At 48.6% G+C, this 22716-nt stretch overlaps 1 protein-coding gene across 10 annotated transcripts; it reads right to left on the bottom strand.

Moving 5' to 3' along the window:
* Nucleotides 1–70: 70 nt before the first annotated feature.
* LOC120947394 (matrix metalloproteinase-14) lies at nt 71–22329 on the bottom strand. Of its 10 annotated transcripts, none has more exons than XM_049605950.1 (8): nt 21769–22326; nt 16796–17064; nt 5912–6595; nt 5580–5838; nt 5123–5499; nt 4842–4995; nt 4111–4290; nt 1431–2288 (listed from the first exon to the last, which is right to left on the bottom strand). In XM_049605950.1, exons 2-7 carry the CDS (start codon nt 16898–16900, stop codon nt 4250–4252), a joined length of 1620 nt encoding a protein of 539 aa, XP_049461907.1. In that variant the 5' UTR covers nt 16901–17064; nt 21769–22326; the 3' UTR covers nt 1431–2288; nt 4111–4249. The 10 variants fall into 10 exon arrangements, with proteins under 10 accessions (XP_040218621.2, XP_040218620.2, XP_049461903.1 ...); XM_049605952.1 differs by having other exon boundaries at nt 1447–1537; XM_049605951.1 differs by having other exon boundaries at nt 1450–1540.
* Nucleotides 22330–22716: the final 387 nt, after the last annotated feature.

The raw sequence follows: 22716 nt of genomic DNA, 5'->3' as shown, positions 1-22716 counted from the left end.
ATAGAAGGTAGCATTAATTCGATTTTTCTTTCCTCTACAGCCCGATCTTGAAATGGAAGGATGGCCAAGCTTCTGGTTAAAACATGACTGTGTTTTTATTTTTTTATTTTTTATTTGATTCTCGCCTTCCTATCTGAACGCCGTCCGCTCGTCGGTACGATAAAGTAATAAATATATACAAAATGCTGGTACAGCATGGTCACCGAACACACACGGCACACCCTCCCGCGGGCCGCCACTCTCTGGCCTGGCCTGGTGCGATCGATTATGATCGATGCCGACGAAGACGGGCTTTGAAGGGGTAAAGATAAAAGGGGTGGAGAGGGTTTTTCTTCTGCTTCTGTTGTTGCTAGTTGCTTGCTTGGTGCTTGGTTTACTCTGCGGCTGCAGGTTTGTAAAACGGGCAACAATATATATATGTATATGGTACAATAAAATGGTATCGTTATTTAACATTACACTGTAAACTGGGGAGGGTCGTGCTTGTTTTCCTCTTCTACTGATATCCTGGTTCCTGCACTCTCTGTCTCTGGCACTCTACAACTAGTTACCGCGCTCTCAGTCGACAGTCGACGACGAAGTCCAGTGTCGCTGGCGCACCCGATCGAATACGATCGTACTCGATCTGCATCGGAATGTGCAAGCCCTTGCTGTGTCCACCTATCGCGGTCCTATGTTCCTGCCGTGGGTGTGATGATATGTACAGATTTGTTTCTTCTTTGTATTACTGTTTGCAATTTGATACGTGTTCCGCCTTTTCCCGTTTCTAGTACTAGTACACTTTAAAAGGCACCAGGCTACTGGCGCTGAACCAGTTTTCGTTTCATTAGTTAACACCAATTAGCTAGCAAAAAAGACCTATGGCTAGTGACTTGCCTTTTGTATCTCTCTCTTTCTCCCTTCTCCTCTCTCTCTCTCTTTCTCTTTCTCTCTCTTTCTCTCTCCATATGTATTTATCTGTCTCAAGCACCTTCAATTTGTTGCTAATCACTCGTTCGATTCTTCACTGGATGGACACATTGGAAATCTTAAGACCGGCACTACGACCCTACTCTTCGCTGGTTATCCCCGCTGTACGCTACTGATGAAATCCAACCAGACAAGCAGTCTGTTGTCTGTTCTGCCTGCTGTACACACATGCCCGTTTGATGCTGCTCACCCATTGAGATCAATTTCGGTGTTTGATGTTTTTTTCTTCTTCTTTTCGTAAGCTCCTCTCTGTGTGTGACCATTTGTTTGTTCTGTTTAGTCCATCCGACACACACACACTTGGTGGCAGTTTCGCGATAGGGATTGTCTTGGAGTTATGCTGCGGCAGTTGCAACGAACTTTTTTGAATTGATTCCTCCCATTCTATTTCCAATTGCGATCGTTCCAATTTTCCCGGCTAACCTCAACGCATGGGACTAGCAGCGGCTGACAAGGTACGCTCCCAGCAAGAAACCCGCGAGGGCTGTTGTAATACTGACACTGGTGCCGGTGATCGTGGAAGCTCCATTACCGCTGTACCCGTCCGGATCCGGCTGATCGTCGGTGTCTGCTACGTTGTGGGAGTGAGGGGCGTTTGTGTTGGGAAAGGTGATGGAGAGAAAAAATCAGACGAAAAGAACAGATAACAAAAGATAACACACATCGGTTGGTTCATGAGATGCGACACTGACGGTCACACATTTACGGCAAAGGTGCTCCACTACGGCGTGTGAATAGCGGCGCTCGCAACAGCCGTGTACGTGATCGGTCGTATGTAAAGTCATTGCAGAAGGTAGAAATGGCAAAAACAGTGTTTGTAAGGAAAAGATACACGGAAAAGTAAGCATAACTAGCACGGCGCGTGGTGTAAACGTGATGCGTAGCAAATGAAAGAAGGAAATAAAACAATATTAAGCGAATCGGTACTAACGCAACTGAAGTGCGATCACCTCTCGATCGGATCTGTTTTTAGCTCTGGTTTGAGGAACGAAACATCCCTTTTCCGGTTGTTTGCGACTTTAAACGATCTTTGCGGTACGCCGGCACGCACAAGTTTGGCACATTTGGTAGGCCGCGGCTAGCAGGAGAATCTAAACCGATTCCCCAATTTGCAGGGGGATGAAACGGACGCGCTCTATGGACTGTATGTTTTGTGGGTATCGTAATTTGCGCTTCTTGTTAACAACTATAAACAGGCGGGTTGGCGGTGTGTATCTGCTGATCGAACACATCTCTGCTTGTTAAGAGCACACGGACACACCAGACACACTGATGCTGTTCCAGTCGGATACATCATCTGGCTGGCATTCATCCTCATGCTGCGCGTGTACACGTGTGGGTAGAAAAGAGTGTGTCCGGAGTTGGTAGGACAGCACGGATAATAGTAGCGTTTGTTTGTTTGTTTGTTTTGGTTTTGGTTTGTTACAATTAATTGCAAGGCAAGAAAGAAAAAAAAACAACAACATGTAAGAAAAAGAAAAGAAGAAACAAAATAAAACAAATCAGTGTTGGTAGTTTAATCAGGTGAGCTGTTGAACATGAGCATGTTGTGCGCTACGGATGCATTGCTAATCTCAATAAAACGATTCGTGCAGTACGGTGCAGGTGCAGAGCTAAGTTCTACTTTCGTGCAGCAGTTGCATTGTCGTGCCCTTTTTGTGCGACAATCGTGCAGGGATGTGTTTGGTGGCTTCCCGTGATCGTGTTCATGCGATGGATTGTTCGAGCTTTCTTTTGCCAAGCGTTTCAATCCTTTCTGAAGGGCGAAAGTCGTACAATTATGAGATGCAGACTGTACACTACAAAGGTGCGGGAACTACGAAGTAGCGACTACTGTTGCTCATCTTTCTATTGGTGCATCGAGCAAAATATCCCAAAGCATTCGAGTAGAGTGGAGGTTTTAGTAATTTCACATTCCAATCGGCCCAACTTCCAAACGCCCAACGACTATCAAAATTTGGAGAAAATGGATTTTGCTCATTTTGACTACCATTTCCAAACAGAAAAGCACTATTGATCAGCCTCTATGAACCATTATGACCAACTGAAACACCATTTAATGTGACGATTTTGTTAGTTCATGCATCATTGAACACCTCGCGTAACTATTTGGATTAGTAACGAAAGAAGAAACTCCCAGCTCCGGTTAAGTAAGACGGAAAGTGTTGAAAAGTAAACCTAATCATGCTTGCAAATCAACCCAAAAGTGCTTGTGTTTGTGTGTTTGTGTGTATGTCAATGTGTATCGTGCCACGCCACAGGTGTATCATTTTTTTACTGTGCTTTCTACCACTGCCTACCACTGGTGCGGGGCTACTACTACTACTACGCTAGGCGGTGAGTGGGTTTTCAGCAAACGTTTCAGGCATCATTTTTTCAAAACTACTAGCAAACTACTTCACTCTCGAGGTGCGTGAGTGCTGCTACGGTGCTATCAGAAGGCTATCACACAGGATTTGGATTTGGATACCTTCCACCCCGACGGGCAACGAATGCACCATCGGGTACGTACATAGTACGGTTGTTGTAACGATCGGAAATGGCAATGGGGTAGTTTGCAGTACCCCATTCACCTCCGGTCGTTCAACGTGGCTTTTCGGTGAAACCGACCTGCTGTAGCTGTAACAGTTTGTGGAGGAGGGAGGATCAACACGACAAGTGTCCAGGCACGGATGCAGCTGGGGTTTGCTTTTGACTTGTGAACGGCACGGTACAAGAGTAGGTTGAGGTGGTTGTCGTGAAGGGCAATGGAACATCTGGTTCTGGTTTAGTTTCCAAGAACTCGGGTTATTTGGATTAGTCACAAATGGCTTATCTTATACGTATTAGAGCGAAAAGAGATGCGCGATCCGGGACGTCTGTTAGAATGGGGTTCGTTGTTAGATCACATAAAAGAGTCGCATTATACGCAAATTGAGGAGGTAACAGTACATTAACATCGTCCAATCGTTAGAAGGGGATCTGTTTTTTGCTGACGTCTGACGAAGCAGTTACGGTTATCGATGGATCGGTTTTTATTTGACATGCTCTGCTTGTCACCCTAGCCACGGAGGCACTGAGGAAACTGATCACCGGGATGAAAGCATTCAATATGAAAGATATGATAGCAAGTGTATTAGATACAGAGCAGTAAACACAAACCTTAGCGAGGAAGACTCTCTAGGAAAGGCGCTACAAAACACAACAGAGCAAACAAGAGCAGGACAGAAGATAGCGGATAGTAGTAAGAGCGGGATGCAGTTGCTAGGAAAAAGGGGAGCCAGCGTCCGGCCCTACAGTATTACAGAGAGTTGCGACTGAACGGTTGATGCTCATCGATACCTACAAGATAATGGACAGAAAAGGCGTTAGACGAAGACGAAGGCGACACTACGGCGCGCGGGAGACAACTACTGGATCAATCCCCTGGATCAACCCGAGAACAATTTCACTACAACATACGGACACACGGCGACACATGTAGTGTATTATTGAGTAATAGCTTTACTACACCGGGCGAATGCCCTACCTGTTCTCCCCGATCCGAAAGCGGAGACATGTAAAACACAACCGTGACCCTGAGCACGGACGGAGCTGGCGAAGCTACTTTGCATTCTGCGCACAGTCCGATGACTTGCGAACGATTACAAACATACAAACACATACATACAAATGGAAGAGCAAACGGGCGTATAAAGGATGAGACAGACTTGATCGGGTACGACGACCTTGCCGAGCTGTCAAAAATCTGACAGCCGTACGATCATGGTGACCTCGCTGATTGGGGACTTGGGTTTGCCTTGTCAACGGGAGTATAAGTTGGAAAAGGATAGGAAGAGCAGGAAGAAAGGGAGAGGTAGAGCGTACAGGTAGGTTTGGTCGGTTTCACTTACCGGCATCCTGAGCCAAATCTCCAATATCGTAGGGATGTTCGTCGGATTTTTGCAATCGTACATTACCTAGCGTGTTGAAGGTCGACGGTGTGTTCTTGCAGCCGTACCACCAGTGGGCCGTCGGGCGCGGGAACGGTGGGTCGGACTGGTCAACCTGCAAGGAAAGAAAGACGTGGATCGTGGTGACGATTGGAGTGTGATTAGCGATTCCACACGACGCACGCCCGGCATTGAATGGTTTTGGGGCCGGACCAAGCATACTAAACGCGGTAGTCGCTTACCGTGAACGTTCTATCGTTAAACCGATAGTACTTGTCGTCCTTGAAGAAGTAGGTGTACCCGTTGGTGTACTGTAGCGCGGCATCGACACTGTTCGGCACACCCTCCCAGTTCGAGATGGGCTTCGGGTAGGTCGACTTGACCGGTGGCCGCTTCAGCGGATCGAACCGCCAGAATTTGCTGCCCTTGTAGAAGTAGATCTTGCCGTTACCGCCCCACACCATCGCCGCATCGAGATGGTCGGGCACGCCGGTGAAACCTTCGCTGATCTCCTTCGGGTAGTCGCCGTCGATCGTGCGGCCCTGGTACCGCCAGTACTTGGTGCCCTGGAAGAAGTAAGTCTTGCCATTTTTGTACGTAAACGCGGCATCGATGTTGCCTGCAAAGTGACGGAGAGGGGTGGGAAGAAGTTTGGTTAGAAGAATGTAAGAAGAATTGGGAAAAAGATGGGTCCTTTACCGGGCAGTCCTGGCCAACCATCGGAGATTTTCTTCGGATAGCCCTCGGCGACGGCATTCTCCGTCAGCTTGTAGTACTTATCGCCCTTGAAGGCGTAGGTGCTACCGTCGGCAGTGTTGAATATGGCGTCGATCTTTGGTGAGGTGCACAGCTCCGAGTCCATCTCCGTGGGTGTCTTCGGTCGGGGCGTTCGGGTCGGGGTAGCACCGGCACCACCGCCTGGATTTCTCGTCTTCGTTCCGTACAGCGTTTGAATGCCCTGTTTGGAGAAGCAGTCCGAGTGTGAAAATAAAATTCCAACAAACTGGAAGATCCTGTCCTGATTGCCCTACCTGAATATCGTCGGAATCTAACCGAAACACGGGATCATATCCACGGTAGAACGGAGCCATCAGTGCCGATCGTACGTCCGAGTGACTCAGACCCAGAGAGTGGCCAAACTCGTGCGCTGCCACCTGGAACAGGTTCGTCCCGCGTGGCTTATCAATCGTCCACTGTTCGGCGTCGTCAAAGTGTGCATCACCACCGTACACGGGGAAGTACGCGTGGGCCAGAGTGCCACCCGGTCCGTCAAATGGATCGCCATCACCGTGTTCGTTCTCCTCGAACCTAATGTCGATATGAACTGCGCCCGTTTTCTTCGGCGTAAAGCGCAAATCCGTGTACTCGCTCCACACGCCGAACGCTTTCGCGATCTCCTTATCCACCGCCGTCCGTTCCAGCCGCCTCGGGTACTTGGATATCCGGTAGGTAAGATCCTTCACCTTCCAGCGGCTGCCCTGCAGGGCGTAGCGCTTCGAGCGGGTATCGGACCCGAAGCCAACCTTATCCTTCACTCCACACCGGGGCAGCGACATGAGCTGCATCGTTTCGCCGTCCAGCTCGCCGGTAACATTCAGCCCGGCAAAGCTCTGGAACTCCATGATGGCTTTCTCCCAGGTGTCCTGGTCCAGCAGGTTCCCGCTCGTCGGGTTCCGATACTTCGGGCTTAGGTAGCCAAACTGTGAGAGGTAGAGCTGTGACAAAGAGAGATTGAGATTGATCTGTTATTAGTATCAGATTGTACACGATACGTTCATTGACGGGCGATAAACAAACGACCGACAGGAAATGCATGGCTACAACTCAGCAACACAACTGCCCAGCAGACGTTCATCTTAAAGACTAGTGTACGGGTTCTCCTCCCGTAGCTTCATCTCATCGCGTACGTAGCAATCCTCACGTGGTGTACTAGCGGTATAACCCCACTCAAACAGGTCATTATTCTGGCAGCCGAGATTAGCGATTCCAGACAGGTGCCGCAAGCCAAGAATAGGTGGCTGTTTGCATGGGCAAAATATGAGCGCAGAAAATTACCCGAAAGCTTAACACTGCTGCACACGTTGCACCAACAACGTGTGGCTCTTCATTTGACGTCCGAAAGTCCGCTGCCACCGGCATGCATCGTGTGTATGTGTCTGGATGCACAATCTGATCGATCGTCAATTAATATTTATGACGACAGCATTCCGCGCACGAACTGTCCGATGCCGCCGCCTCGACACTGGCCGCGACGTCTCGCAAGAAGCCATTTTTCATAGCGCAAGGTGCAATATTTATTTGCGATCAACGCGTGCACCGAATCCTACATCTTACCGATCTTTAGAAGATCCTCCCAATCCGAAGGGCAAAGCGGTTTGTAGGTTCCGTCAGTTCATTCGAAAGGCATCGAATTTGCATCGAATCGCATACAATTTGTCAGCTGTCAGCTGATTCCCGGCGGGCGGGCTTTGGTGGGCGCTCTAATCGCGATAATGATTCCATTCTCATCATCATACCCTCACCCTCTTCAGTCTCCGATGGGGATGAGTTCCGAGCCTTAATTAGCCAATCTTGTAACTGAAGCGTGACACTACACACTTGCGCGCACAGAGCAGAGATGTAATTGGTTGTAATAACCCGCTGCCCGTTTTTGTGTGTGTGTTATTGTTGTTGTTTTGCTACTCTTCCTCGTTCCCTTTCGTTGCAAAATGAATCCAGAATTCTAAGGAGCACTCGAGGGTTGACGGGGGAGTCGCCGGGACGGAACATTCCAGCATGGACTTTGCCAGCAAACAACAAACAACCATGAATGGCGTCGTGCTGACGGTGCTGAGTGAGTGTCGCTCGTGTTTATTTTCGCATCCCATCTTTTTCAGCCTGCCTATTGGTGAGGGTGATGATGATAAGCACCTTTATTACGGGCTTAAAAGCCACGGTTGGAAGATTTATGAAATGAGGTGGTTTTGTTTTTTGTTTTAAATCACGTTATCTTCTTGTTGGCGATCGCCAACAGCTGTGAGTAGCAAAATTGAAATTAAGTAACAAAACTGTATCACGGCATTCAATAACACTGTAGATTCCTTCCGGAGAATCCAATGTACTGTTTGGTGTTTAAACGTATGGTCACTGATAGGCCATGCATTCTTGATCAACGCTCCACTCGTGCTTGAAAGTTCAACGGAAATTCCGGAACATCAAACAAGACTGCTCTGAAATGCCATCTCAACAAAGCATCAAAACCATTTAACCTTTCGACCATTCCACTATCACTTGTAGCTTCTGTCCGTTCCCATGCCTCTATTTCTGGCCTTCCCGTGGCGCAATGACTGCACAGTGGACGCTACTCTTCGGGGTGGAGCCCTTCGTCTGTGAACGTTCAAGGATTTAGGGATTGGGTGACTACAGTGCCCAGATAAGCGGCTAAGGGGTCATCGTATCAGAGGCAACAGGAGTTTATTTTAAAAGGCCACGGAACGTTGTGAATAAATCAACGAGCAATTGAATCAAATGGTAATTAAGAAGCACCGTACGTTTGGACGAAATCGCCCTACGCCGTGTACACGTAAACTGCCGCGCCACCACGCTTAACACAGTGATGTAAGATGTTATCAGCGATTAGAAATTGGTAGCTGGCACGTGCCAGCGACTGCAGCAAGGTTGGCAGCCGAAGGGGTTTGCAATTTTCGTATCGATCGAGCAGTGAGTTTACTGAGCCGAGTTCCAGAAGTGAGAGGAAGTCATAAATAGTCGGACGCTCCTGTGGCGGCGCTATACATACATTAAGGCAGAGTCACGATCGAGAGCCGTGGGGATGTCGGCATTATTACGTTCCCACCCCCTCGGGAACCGAAATAGGTGGCGACGTAATGGACCGTCGGCCGTCGGCTAATATTTGACTCGTTCAGGCTGGATTGTGCTTACTGTCCCACACGGCTCAAATAACACACATTTTGAGGATATTGTTTATCGAAGGCACTGTTGAGGCATAAGGAATTGGAGCACACTGCAAACGACCTGGATTATCAAGTGCTTTCGAACCCGAAGCGTTCAAAGGCTCACACAATCTACCAACAACCTTCAACAGCTTGTGATTGTGGGTTTACTGTGCCGAGCGGGATGCCGATGTCCGCTCGAGATTGATGATCTGTTTTTATTTTTGCATGCAAATTTAAATGACCTAAAAAGTAAAGTGGGACTGCATTTGCACGTGCAGTGCGCTTACATCGGAACATTACGGAAGCGTGCACAAAGAGCGAGCGATGGACGGAGCGAGCGGGAAGGATAGAGAACAAGCTGCATACTATCGCCGCAAGGGACGTGCGATATGCGCTCGTGCCTGATCCACGCGAAGATGCGCATGGTTGCCAGTAAGGGGGATAGGATGTGAGTAATAAGCGGATGCAGTGGGTGAGATAAGATATTTTCGTCACTTTTATGGTGGCACTCGTTGCGGTGGCATGGTGAAGCTTTAAATAGTAAACAAGCCAGCCAGTGCTATGCAAAGTAATTGTTGTCACGAGCTCGGACGCTGTCTTGCCGGGAGTAGTAAATACTGTTCTGCGTTGAGTCATGGGCTTTGTCGGTGGATCTTGTAACCCTACGGTAAGCCGCTTTATGATATCGGTTTTGAGGTATTTCGCACAAAGGGTCAAAAGACGATAGAACGATTGGAGCAAAATGTCATCTCATCGGTAAGAAAATGCATGATAACTTATTTGTTTAATTGTCAACCAGTGCAGCGAGCAATGTAAAAGCCAACACTACCGGTCGGAACAGAATGCGAACGCCGACCAGTTCATTTGTAATCAATAAACACATCAACGCGGAAGGTTAATCGCGCATCTCAGGCGTGTCCGATTTGCGTCCGCACTTCCTATTGCTACCACTACTGCTGCTACTACTACTGCCAGCACTGGCAAGCCCGGAACTCCGCGCGGCAGTGGGGCAAGTTAATCGCGCACATACCATCCCGGGGGCACCGGGCCACATGCACAACCATTGAGAGGGAATGGTGAGAGTGTCTGTGAGGGCGCCACCCCGCGGTATCAGACGCGGGCTGCATGAATAGTAAATCAAAGCTCATCATTGTTGCGGGACGGTGCGGAAGAACTGTAGACAGAACGAGAGAGAGAGAGACAGTGGATGCAAGCTAGTGGGAGGGCGGGTTCGATGGCAATGAAAAATCATAAACCCACCGGCAAAGCCTCCCCCCACCCTACCCATTAGGGCAGAGTGTAGCTTCCCAAGTGGAGGTGGAAGGAGGTGGTGCGCATGATACGACACTGCCACCGTTGTTCGTTCGATCGATGTAAAGGAAGGAAGGACGAATGGCTGTTGGTGTTCGTGGCGGTGGTGGTGGACTGTGCAAATAATGAACTGCCACAATGCCACTGAACAGGGCGGGGAGGGGATTGGAAGTTGGAACGGATTGAATGACCTATGCTGGCATGTGATTCTAGCGCACAGGCCAATCGTGGGTCGCACTGAAACCGAATTGTGACACTTATTTCGGACACCGCGGCAGAAGGTGGAAGCTAGGAGGTTTGCTCGAGGCCGATTCGATTATTATGCTGCGAGCGATACAATGCACCCACGAGCATTGTGGCGCATGGGAATTTCGTTGGCCAGCGTGGAGAAACTGACTGGGCGGAAGGAGAGACGAGATCTTTGCGCCGTCCGGTTTAGGTAACAAACGGCAGCTCCGACAAGAGCGACATCTATCACGGAAGATTTGGCAGGAAGAACCTCGAGCGTTTGGTGGCGATCGTTAGCCACGGGGAAGACATCGCGAGGTGTCACGAGAACTGGATGACGGCGGGGTGAGTTCATTCAACTCTCGCGGTGCAGCGTGAACCAGGTGGTGACTTAATGGCTGACCATCTCCTCCCCCATCGATTTTCACTGTCGCGCGACGGTCGCCGTTGTGTGTGTGACTAATAGGTTGATAGAGGGTGAAGAAGTGGCTGATGGCGCCACCGCACTAGACAGTCGGGTGAGGAAAACGGAATCAGATAATGTTCCCCAGGGGTTCATAGTGGTTGCTCCTGAATAGAATTAGAATACATTCTTCGTTCAGTTTTTGTTTGATTTAATGTCTTCAATAACAACATTAAAAAAAGCGCCCATTACCTTCCGCACTCATCAGGCAAGCGAAAGACGTATGTGTGTGTGACAAACACGCTGTTTTTTATGATTTATCTGTGTGTTTGTTCCTGGTTCGAAGCTTCGCTATCTTCCACCGGTACGTGTAATCTTTTTCATTCAATCGTTCACTCTCTCTCTCTCGCTCTCTCCTTCTTTCAAACCTCTAAGTCGATAATCACCGAAGATTGCTCACGATTAGGCTACACTCTTAGCGAAGCGAGAACCTCGTATAGAGAAAAAAAAAAGAACTACAACAGCGCATTCATCACTGGCAGCACCATGATGCATGTTCGAGGGGTAGTTAGATTATTATTTACAACCACCACTTGCACGAACTCGTCAACGATGTGGCAGTGTGAGTGAGTCAGTGTGTTTGGTGGCAGTGCTTTACAATTACAGGCAAATCGTACCCACAAACCGCGCATCAGAACCGGTGGGGTGGTTTTAACGGCGGTCAGCTTTGATTTTTCGCTATCGCATCAGGAAGCAAATGCGTCAAGATTTGGCGAGCTCGTGTCTGGCTGCAGTGTACGTGCCCCGGTGGCTTCGTGGATCGACAGCTTCTTGATCATCGTGGATAGAATGAACAATTCCTTTCGTGCTGCTGCTGCTGCTGCTGCTTATCGCCCGCACGCCCTGGCGAAACTGGGCCAACAGAGTTGCCTGCGTCAAAGAATGAACGGCGCAATGATTGACCACAACAACGCCATGCTGGAATGCTTTCCAAAACCTTGAAGATGGCCTCACGGCGAGTAGGAGTTTGACGCTGTATCTTCGATGAGGATTGCAACACACTCACACACCCTAGCTCGAGGGTGGATCCTTATCGGTTTGTTATCGATGACGAAAGTCGCCTCTAACCTTCAACTCGCAGCACTACACACATAGTGCCGGTTGGTTTCGATAGTGAAGGAGCTGGGCGCTGCAAGTGATTGTACCGTTGAGTAGGTTCGGTCTTTCGGGGACATTCCCTGTGCGCCGACTTCCTGTGGATGAGTAACTTCCCTCCAATGGAGTGCCAGGAAATGACAAAAGGTTTAGCCGATTCCGCAGGCAATTTAGCACGCGCTTCGAGCTTGGATGACACTGTTGGGATCGGTGGAATGCACCAGCGTACGGATCAGTGCGGAAGAGAAGTCACATTGCAATCCGCAATTAATTGCATAACGCCAGCACTGACCTTTGTTGCAGTGCAGTGTGTGTTCCGCTTGCGTGTGTGCATTTAACCCACGCTGACGACGGTGATTCGTTTGTATCACCTGCTTATGGGGCATTTAGCGAGATGCCCGGATCGGGTGACGGCTTTCGTGACAGCCAGCGGATGGGACGGGTGGGGTTTAGGGCAACAATTCATTAAGCGTTAATTGAATGGACGAGTTAAAGATCAAATCCATAAACGCTACGCTGAACTTTACTGGACTGGCAACAATGCAGGTCCGCTCGCGGGTTGTGTGTGTCTCTCTCTCTCTCTCTCGACTCTATTTCCCCGTGGTGCAACATGATCGCTTACATGAACTTCCTAACAGATGGCCCTACAACCCGAGAAATAGTGTTCAGCGAGTCAAATAGTACCTTTATTCTACGAACGAGCTGCTGAATCATTTTGGTGTGATTTGTCATGGTCGAACCCCCGCGGGAGGTGTGTACGACGTGGGTTGATTAAACTTTCCCGAGAAGTCGCCAGATGTTGGTAGCCACATTTGTTAGGATTGATTCCGTATGGATTGACGATGAGTAATAGTGTGCTTTGTCTGTTGATCTTCAATTGATCGAATGTCGTTTGCTACTCACAATGATACGGATCCGATCAACGCTTTGTGCATTAAAACGAGCTAGAAGACTCATAACAATTGTTTCACAAAAAGAGCAAGATTACTGTTTGAAATTTTCAGATATTTTTGGGTGCCTTTAAAACGCTTCCTCACGATGCGTTGCCCAATTTACCGGGATGAGTATCACTTATGATCGGAATCGATTCCAAAACCGATTCAGAGTTCAATTGGTTCAAGATCGCAGCAAACAGGAAAAGAAAAACAAATAAAACAAAACTGCTCTCCAAAAAAACTGCTGCTTGAACCATCATCATGATCATCGCGGTAGAAGATGTACACTGTTTTTTTCTTCTTCTTCGTCTATTACTTCTGCTCCACGCGGTACGATTACTAACGCGTGCTTCCAGGAAAGTCCACTCGTCGTCCGGCCCCGGTGAAGGAGGCGATTAACGGTGCCGTTGCGGCGAAGTCACGGCGTACCGTCGAAGAAGTTATCTTGCGAACGAAACGCAAGCGCACCAAGCCGGTTTCGGAGCGTGACTCATCGGAGAAGCCTCTCGCCGTGCGGGAGCGTTTCATGACGTCACAGCTACACTAAAGCGCTGTTTGCGAGTTTTGGAGGGTGGCAGTTGATTGGACCATACATATTTTTTCAATCTTAGCATTATTAAGTTTCGACGAGGTGTGTGCTGTGTGTGTTTGTGTGTGTGTTATTTTTGGCTTTTTCTGATAATTCATGTTAGTTGAGGCGCAATAATAAGCCTGCTGAAGGAATGTCGATTCACTTTTTAACGTCAATGGAGCTCTGCAGCCGAACCGACCGACCACGTGGCTTGTTTCCTTTACATGTTACTGTGTTCGATCGAAAATGTCCGATTTACATACTGGGAAACGGAAGGTGTGTGCTGGCTTGGACAAAAACACCAAAGTCACAGCGAGACGCCACACCGTACTTCGTGGGAAGGTGGACGAATGGAACATAAACATATCCTGGGCCCCAAAAGTCACGCAACGTCGGGTAGCATTTTTAACGGGGCAACGTAGGGACACAAAAACGTAACAGTAACATTAACCGACGGGTCGATATGAGGACGTGTTCTTGAACGGGCTGGACACTGGACGTCACGTGGACGGTGAGGATTTTGAATAACAAAAACAAAGCTAGCAAGAAGAAAGAAAGGAATATAATTAACGGTAAAGGCACTTTTAACCCCCGAAAAAACTCACAAACACACACACACACACACACAAACGATCCGTTTGAGGTGGGTGCGTTGACCTAGGGCTGGATCCCCAGGCCGTGTTCCTGCTCGCGACGGGAAGTGAAAAGCAAAAAAGGGGAAAGCAAAGGGTGAGAACTATAGCGAAGCAATGCGAGGTGAACAGTCATTCGTAGGGCGGTGACATTCAGCGGGCTCCCGCCCTGACCAAAGCTTGAAAATCGATGCAAGGTGCGATTCGAAAACGTAAAGTTCAACCGGAACTCGTTCGGAGGTTCGCCGAGTACAGCCGAGTTCTGAGAAAGTGGAGGCAGGAGAAATTGCCGGTGCTAATTTATGACTCGTTCGTGCCATTCCTGAAGATGGTTGCTTTTTGCTAGCGAATCCGATTTATTCCTAGATCGCTACTACTGTCCAGCAGTAGCTAGACTTAGCGCGGGAGGCTTATTTTTAAAAACGAAACTCTGAAAAGGTTAATTTAGGCTCCGTCTGGGTTTGTAGCGAGAACGTGCGAGCTTCTTTCTATTTTGAAAACGTGCTAAAATGGCTGAAATTAACGTCTGACGCCCGTTTGGAAGAAAGCTCTCCATGTGACCTACAGAGCTGTACTACAGGCTGGCTAGTTATCCTTGAGAAAGGTTCATCATAGTAGGCCATCGGGTGTAGTACAAGGTTTCGTGAGGATGGTAACATGCGCCCCCTAGCGGGTTACTAAGAAGTTGCTTCATAATAACTCAAACCTTAAAGCATGTGGAATGTGGAATTTCGCCGGGCACGTTTAGCTCAACGTAAAGCTATTTTAGAAACAATGCATAGAGCCTTAAAAATAGTTTACTGTGGGTACATTCTTCGGTGCCGTTTGCTGCGAAAGAATCCAATTCAACTTCAAAAACGGCAACTCAGCCAGAGAAAGTGTTGGGCCGAATGTGCGGCAGGCGGAACCTAAACCTTGCGTCCATCTTCCCCCAAACGGTGGAAGGACATGTCGCGTTCTGGAAAGACCTCCCTTGGCACGCGACTGGCACTGCATACAGGCGAGGCCTCACGGCAAATGTCCTTTTCCATAAACTGGCAGCAGTGATTTGCCGTGAGGACACCCGAGCAGAAAAGATTTACCGCCCCCCCGTGCGTCGTATGCGGCGCTGTGCAATGAGAGTATAATTTCTGCACACATTACCTGGGAAGCTGAGTCTCCACCGGGGCTGTACGTGACATAAATTATTAGAAAAAAGTGGACAAATTGCAGCAAGATTTATGGCCGACGTGGCGAACTTAAATGAGCCGAGCCTGCGATGGCCATCGGGTAACCTTAGGGTCGATTTAGCTCGTCGGGCTTGTCGGGTTTGCAAGTAAGCAGTCGTTACTGGGCTCCAGCATGTTCTTGGAAAAGGTTTTATTGCTTTGCAACGATATGATAATGATGATATTTATAGTTTTTTGATGTTGCTGCATAACCGGCCCCGTTCTAAGAAATGGTGAGCATTTAATATTCTAGCCACATTATGCGTGAGTCAAGACTACATAGTTTAGTGTTGTTTGATAGCTGGCATGAGCTTGTGGTTGGGCTCACATTTAAAGCGAAACTCTTCTATCATAAAGCATTGATAATGAAATCAACGGAACCATTCATCGAAAGAATACAAATGTCACTTGTTGAATGGCAAACGCCACTTCTTTGGAGGACAATTGAAAAGCAAAGAAAGCAATGAACCCTAAGTGACTAATACCATTTCTCTTAGGAGTGTGAATCATTTACTCGCGATGAGTAAATGATGCCGCTCAATACATAATGGTAAAGATCTATTAATTCACACGCACCACCGAATGTCTAATGATCTAATTTGATGTCAATATTCATTCAATCGACAGGTATCGATGGCATCAACACCCACTCTGTACACACAGGTGAACAAACGATTGGAGTTAAGCTAACAACACTCTGACACTAACCCGACAGCCAACTGTACCAACGATCACGCTCACGAAAAAAGGAACAATTCAAATGGGGAGTACAAAAAAGCCCCAAAACAAAGCCACCAGCTGGACAAATGTTCGTGCCGGAGGACATTAAAAATAGATTACACGGCTGGGTGGCCGTTGTCAGTTCATAGCCGTTGGCTGAAACATCCCAGCTATGATGCGCGTATGAGAAGCGGTCGCAACAAGAGCAAAAAAAAGCATTATTCCACACCCGTCCAGTCATCATCTAGCGCTGGCAACTCATTTACACTTCCGATCGAGCCGTTTTTGCAAAGCTCTAGCAAACCCCTGGCGATAACAAACTAGTTTTGCAAGCGGACACCGGTGACAGTACGCTTGCTGGCCCCAACCCTTGACCTTGTGGCGATGCCTTTCGCGCAGCCGATCACCGCTTTGGCCCGCTGGTGACGGTCAACTGACAGCTAGATTAGGAGTTGCAGTTGTTGCCCAGCGTGTGCCTACGCAAAGTTGCACCCGGGACAGTGCGTTAGCATTCGCGTTGATGTGGAAGATAACCCTCTCCCGGGAAGGTGCACTTTCCAGACAGATTGCTCCAGCGTCGGGTGAGTGGGCCATTTGGGTGAAGGAATTTAAATGAGAGCTCCCTGCGGTTATTCAACGTTTGAATTGAGCTTAATTAAAACGAACTCGGTGCGTTCTTGCGCCGTCTTGCGGCGGTTGGTGCAGATTGAGATCGTTAGCATTCGTTAGCCAGCTTCCAAGCCCGAATAATCTGCTTCCCAAAAAATTCAAGACGACATTTTCACCTACTTTCATCCTGCCTCAAAGGGTGACTTACCTCAGCCTGTGGTGTGGTCGAGACGGGCGATGCAGTGCCGGCTGCACATGCACCCACCAGCACGATCGCCAGCGCCCGTATCCAGTGTGCGTGATTGCGTAGCATCGTGGCGTCGTTCCGTTGCCGCGGGTAGTGGTGGTAGAGTGCGGGGGCAGCTGTTTGCGGCGGGTTCGCGCACTTGCGCTCGTCGAGCGCTAATTGCAATATGGTTGTAATCTCGATCTCGAGCGCAAACGGGGGAGGCTCCGCTTTAGTCCAACATCTAGATTCTGTAACGATAAGATGGCGCGAGTGTGAGTGAGTGGACAGGAGTGTGTGGATCAGAAGCTCTTTTCGTTTGCGTGCGACCGTGAAGTGCAGCGTGCGTGAAGGTGGATGAAATTGGGTGGAAATCCCACCCAATGACTGCCGCGCTGTGACAATGTAATTAGAAGGAAATGCAGCAAAACGAAGTCTCCAGTTCGAACGAAAACATTGATCGTCGGACAAATTTTCGCCAACAAATGTCAAACACTACATTGTAGATCGAACTGTGGGTAGGGACGACGAACGACTGGGCAAATATATTACACCACGCAAGGTAAACCTCGTTCCTCGGCCGCTCGTTCGTTCGGGGATAGAATGCTCTCCCCAACTTGTTCACCCTCATCGAACACTCCGCCGCGCCCGTGTGGTAAAAATTGGAATATTTTAGCAGCACAATCATCACACGCCGGTGTCCAGCACACGTATAGTGAAGGCCACAAGCATTACACAAACACACACACTGGGAAGGCAATTTAAACGGGAGCAGTCATCGTCAACTCTAATTGCCTCCAACCATGACCGCCGGTGATGTTCGTTGGGGGTTTTTCTGTTTTTGCGCTGACGCTCCAGAGAAGAAAAATAACCTCCCTCGTTTTCATACAAATTCCTCTAAATGTCGGGAAATTGTGGGGAAAATTGTACGGAAAATTTCCGATCCCGATTAAACGCTTCCGCTGCTGCGACCATTGCTGGATCATTTCGTGCAGTTGCAGACTGGTGGAGTGTGTGTGTGCGCGCGCGGACAGAAACAAAACATCCCGCCAAACGGGCTGTTGTTTTGTTTGGATTAGATCAGCGATGCACTATCAGCAGCCAGGTACAACCTCCACGCGGGCACGAGAGGCCAACCATGTGAGACCAACCGCTCCGTTCTCTCCCCGCGATCCGCGGGGTGGTCAAGGTTTTTCTTCCGCTCTTGTACCACCACCACCACCACCACCGGGTGGAAGTTGACATCGACATTCATTCGGTTGACTGCAGCCGATCAGATAAAAGAAAAAGCTAAACCCGATCATCGCGGTCACTGCACAGGTTGTGTTGTGGATGGTCTGGATTTTTTCGAGGTAACCAAAAGTGCTCCCCAAATAACGGTTAACCTTCTCCAATTGGGGAGATTAGTTACCGGAGCGAGTATGGTGGTGATACGGGTTTTATTTTTGCCTTTTCGACTCCAGTTACACTGCACTCACACACTCACTCTGAAGGGGCAGTCGGTTGGCTATCTTATCAGCTACGCCAGCTCGGGAATGTGTGAGGCTTGCGAAATTGGAACCGCCTCACCTACACGAAACACGGGACAGGTATGCCCGCTATCTAATCTATTCTAAGGTCTGGTCTGGTGGGTTAGTATCGCAACTATGCAAACAGTTGCCCCTTTGGCTGAGTGGCAATAGAGCATGGGGAAGACATCCATTTGAAAAGGTGTGCCCCGAACTGTTTTGATGTAACATAAGCTACAAGTTTATGAAAATAGGGAATTCAGCAGTTCTGCTGATTCTGAGGAAAGGTTTCCATTTACCCTGAGCACTTCGAGACTGCGTACCGCGCAGTTTGTATGCAGATCAGAACTGGTGTGTGTGTATGTGTGTTGAAACCAAGACCATAAGCGTGATGGATGGTGAAAGACCCTTTCGAACCACTCACGGCGCGTCAACGACCAGACGCTGACCACCTCTCCCAAAACCGGAGTGCGGAAAAAGAAAACAAAATCTCACCATAAGGTAATGAGCTGATTTGCATAACGCACTGCCAGTGGAGTGGGGACTCCCTTTTTATTGGAGTGTGGACAGTGGATATCTCATCGATCGTATGCAAAGTAATGTCGAGACAAAGACACGACGCGCGGCACAATTAGCCGCTTGGAGCAACAGTACAAAACACAGCGAGAATGGCCTCCACTTGTCACTTTAGCCTGTGTGCAAACAGTTGCAGTACAGGGCTGGTTTTTTTTTTGCTGTTTTGCGCTACCATCGGAAGATGATCCATCGCCTGAGCGCACACAAAGCGCACAGCACGGCGAGTCGGGATGGAATAAATTAGTGCGCCGATTGGGTGTGTAAAAATTATCTTCACGTCCGCGCACGCTCTCGCACCCGTTCCTCTTGAGTCTTGAGGTCGGCTCCAAGTCGGCTTGACGTCACGTGTGGCGGTGGTGCGATGGCGATTTGCGAAACCTTAGACTCTGTAAGGGCATGCCAGGAAGCGTGAAGGACGTTCGGCAGGTCGGTGAGTCGGTGAGTTGACCACCTTTCAATTTGTGCGTAAGAGCAACGGAGAGTTGCGTTTAGAATTTACGATTACTTGCGCCAAAAGGTGCGTAAAGCTGTGAAAGAAGGCAACGCAGCAGAGCATCGTCCTGCCCGCCCGAGACTGACCATGATAAGCACCCGGGGCCGATACCGCTTTCATAAAAGGCACACTCGGAAAAGGATCAAGTTTTCCAGTCACGGCCAGCACGCTCCGTTGTCGTGAACCATATTTAGCGTATCATTAGCAAAAAACAAACGGTATGCCTATCGAGATTCGTGGTCGGCGCAATTCGGTTCAAGGAAGTGAGGAGTGAGCGTTTCTTCAGTGACCGCGGGCGCGGGTCTAACGCACCTCCAAGGGCACCGTAGGGCACACACACTCGATGGAGTGAATATTCAAATCATCCCATCACCCAGGTGGAATACTAAACGAAGCACACAGTGGGACAGTGGATGGGAACAGAAAAGAAACAACAAACGGCGGGACAAGCCTGCGTGAGATGAGCTGCTTGATTCTGGCCACAGAAAGGGCGAGAGGGAGAGGGTAGTGGGGATGGATAACGAGTAAATGAGATTACTCATGCAAAAGGTAAAAGCGCGGCCCGCGGGCACGTCGATCGAGCTTGCGATCTTGCGTGAGCGGAAACATCGCACCGCTCCGGGGCTAGAATCACACGCTCCGTCACGTTTTGCGCTCGATAAGTCGCACCGGACAAAGGCATGCAAAGCAGATCGTCGCTCTCTATTACCAACTGGTGCAAAGTGTTTATTACTGGTGCAAAATCGATGAGAATCGGTGTACGATGTACGCTGTGGCGAGTAGCCAAAAATAGTAAACGCTCACACGATCGATTAAAGACGGGAACAAGCTGGACAATTCCCCTTTTTTACACGGTGTGCTTCCTTCCTTTACGCTCAGATGAATGGTTTGGCGTCGTTTAATGAGATTAACGAACGCAGGTTTGTTTACGCATTTTCGCACCTGCAGCGTGTTAGTAGATTGTACTCGTTTTCTGTTATTATCGCTCCACCCGTTGGTCCACGTTCCCACGAAGTCCCACGAGCGTTGGCGAGAGAATGCATCAAAACAAATCAATCTACACAGCTGGCGGGGGAAATGCATTCTCAGTTCGAGGTTGTGTATTTTTGTTTTGTTTGTTGCTTTTGTTTTAAAAAAAACGTAAAAATGCTCTCAGCTGAATGTCGATAACCGGGAAAGTTTGTTTGGTGCATCGTGCGAGTTAAGGTATCGGTCACAAGAGCAGACAGGGGAATGCTTCCGTGTTTGATGTCGTTTTGTTTTCCCTTTTTTACCCTTTTACTCTATATCCAAATATGTTTGGGCTGCTCGCTATAGTAACCAAGGGGGGAATATTTTGGGAGTTTTTTTACGCGAGGGTTGTTTCGTTGGCATTTAGCTGCAGATACACTGCTAGGCTGTTGTTGTTTCACATTGATTTTATTATGTTCTGATTCTTTTATTTATTGAAAAGTTTTGCTGGAATTGGTCGTCCTGCATTAAGAAGAGAAAAAAAGGCTCTGTAGGCTGTATTGTCTCAAGTCTTCGTGCCTGATAAGCGAGCAACGCTCAGGCACATATTATCTCACCACGATTGTTTGAATAGAACTGTCTAATGAGGTTATCATGGTGAAGGTGCAGTACAGATTGCAGATTGCGGTCACTTCACCAAGCAATCTCGGTGTATCAATCCGTAAAACAAGGGGTTTGTGTGTAAGTTTTGCGGGGTTGCTAAGCATAAAAATGTCTCTCTACGAGCCTCGCCACGAGAGCCGGACTTCCGTAACACTCAAGAAAGCGTCGCGAAATATCAAATTTCATATCGAATCAATTTGTCGGCGCTGTTTTCAAAGCTTCCCGCAGGCATCAACTGCACCACTGTTCTGGCTATTGGCAATGACAGTGGCTTTTACACGTAATAGAGCAAAACGCTTCGCAACACACCCTTTAACTCTCTCTCTCTCTCCGTTTGTCTTGCTTTCCCGTGTATTCCCCCGAACGCACCCAAATGCGTCCCATTTTTGTGCCGGGTGACAATTTGTCGCCACGCATGAACGATTCCACCAGGCGGCTGACGGGGGCCTGACTTGACAGATCGCGATCGCCACCGCCAGCGCCGATGGTGCAATGCAGCAACGCAACGAATTCACGCGCCAAACGCTTTACGGACAAACCGCTGTGAAATACAGTGGCAAGATTTGCCAACTTTGCGCCGATTTGTCCTCCCGCCTGTTCCGGTTCCAGTTGATCTCACACACACACACTGTTCGGGGGCAGTTTGGTGCAATGCTTGCTTGCTTGCTTTTGCTCTCTACTTCATTCCATCTCATTCACCCTGCCTGGATCGTGTAGCACTGCATTTTGGTGACTCGAAAAGATAACCCTCGATAAACACTCACACTACAAGACACGTGCTCTGGAGGATTTCTTTCACTCGAAGCGACGAACTCGCCCGTTCGTCGATGGAGCAGCCCGGTGTACGGTGTGAGTCACTTGCTTTCAGCAGCAATCGAAACAGCGATATCACTGGCACTGGCAGCACTGGCCGGTCCGACACTGTCGAATGACTGATTCACTACCTTCCTTCAACTTATCACACATACACACACACACACGCGCTCAGTAGCACCAGCTTTGATGTGTCGAAAATTCGAACCCCAGGAAGCGAACAATGATTTAAGAGAAAAGAACAACCGAATCACTATCAGACAGTAGTAGTAAGCACCTGGTTTCTTAGCTCCACCGAAACGGTACGGTCCCGTGACTTGCCGTGTTTGCGTGCAAAGCCCCGGTTTTGGCGTTTCCAGCGTGTCCTCACGCGGCGGACTGAGGAAAAAGGATGGTGCAAAACAATCAGGTGAACGAGACTAACCAAAAAAACGGACAGCAAACACTCGCGACGCACGACGACTACTGGAACGGCACGGCACTCACCATCTATTGAAGCTCGATAACGTTGAGCGCAACATATTTATAAAAGAAATCTCTCGCTGAAGCGCGGTTCGGCACGGTGAGCACGTGAGATTCGTGAGCCGAGAGAACTGCCGAGGCTCGTGAGACTGAGAGATGGGCAGGTGGGTGGTGCACTTTGGGCCGGTCCGAACCGAATCGACGGCCATAAATGAATTGGGTGGAAGTAATTTAACGGTGAATTGTTGTAAATGTGTTAAATTTTTGTTTGAAATTGAAGTTAATTTTAAAACGTTTGTCATAAAGCGTGATTCAACATTGAGGATGAATGATTTCGGTTCAAAATTCTAGAAAGGCTAGAAGAAATGTCTTACAAAGAGTAGTTACAGGAATACGTAATAGCATTTAAAATACACGTCAAGTGCTGCTGAAGTAAA

The sequence above is a fragment of the Anopheles coluzzii genome, chromosome 2 (genome assembly GCF_943734685.1).
Source record: "Anopheles coluzzii chromosome 2, AcolN3, whole genome shotgun sequence".
Lineage (NCBI taxonomy): Eukaryota > Metazoa > Arthropoda > Insecta > Diptera > Culicidae > Anopheles > Anopheles coluzzii.
The sequence above is the reverse complement of the archived record's forward strand: the minus strand, read 5'-3'. Positions and strand labels throughout refer to the sequence as shown.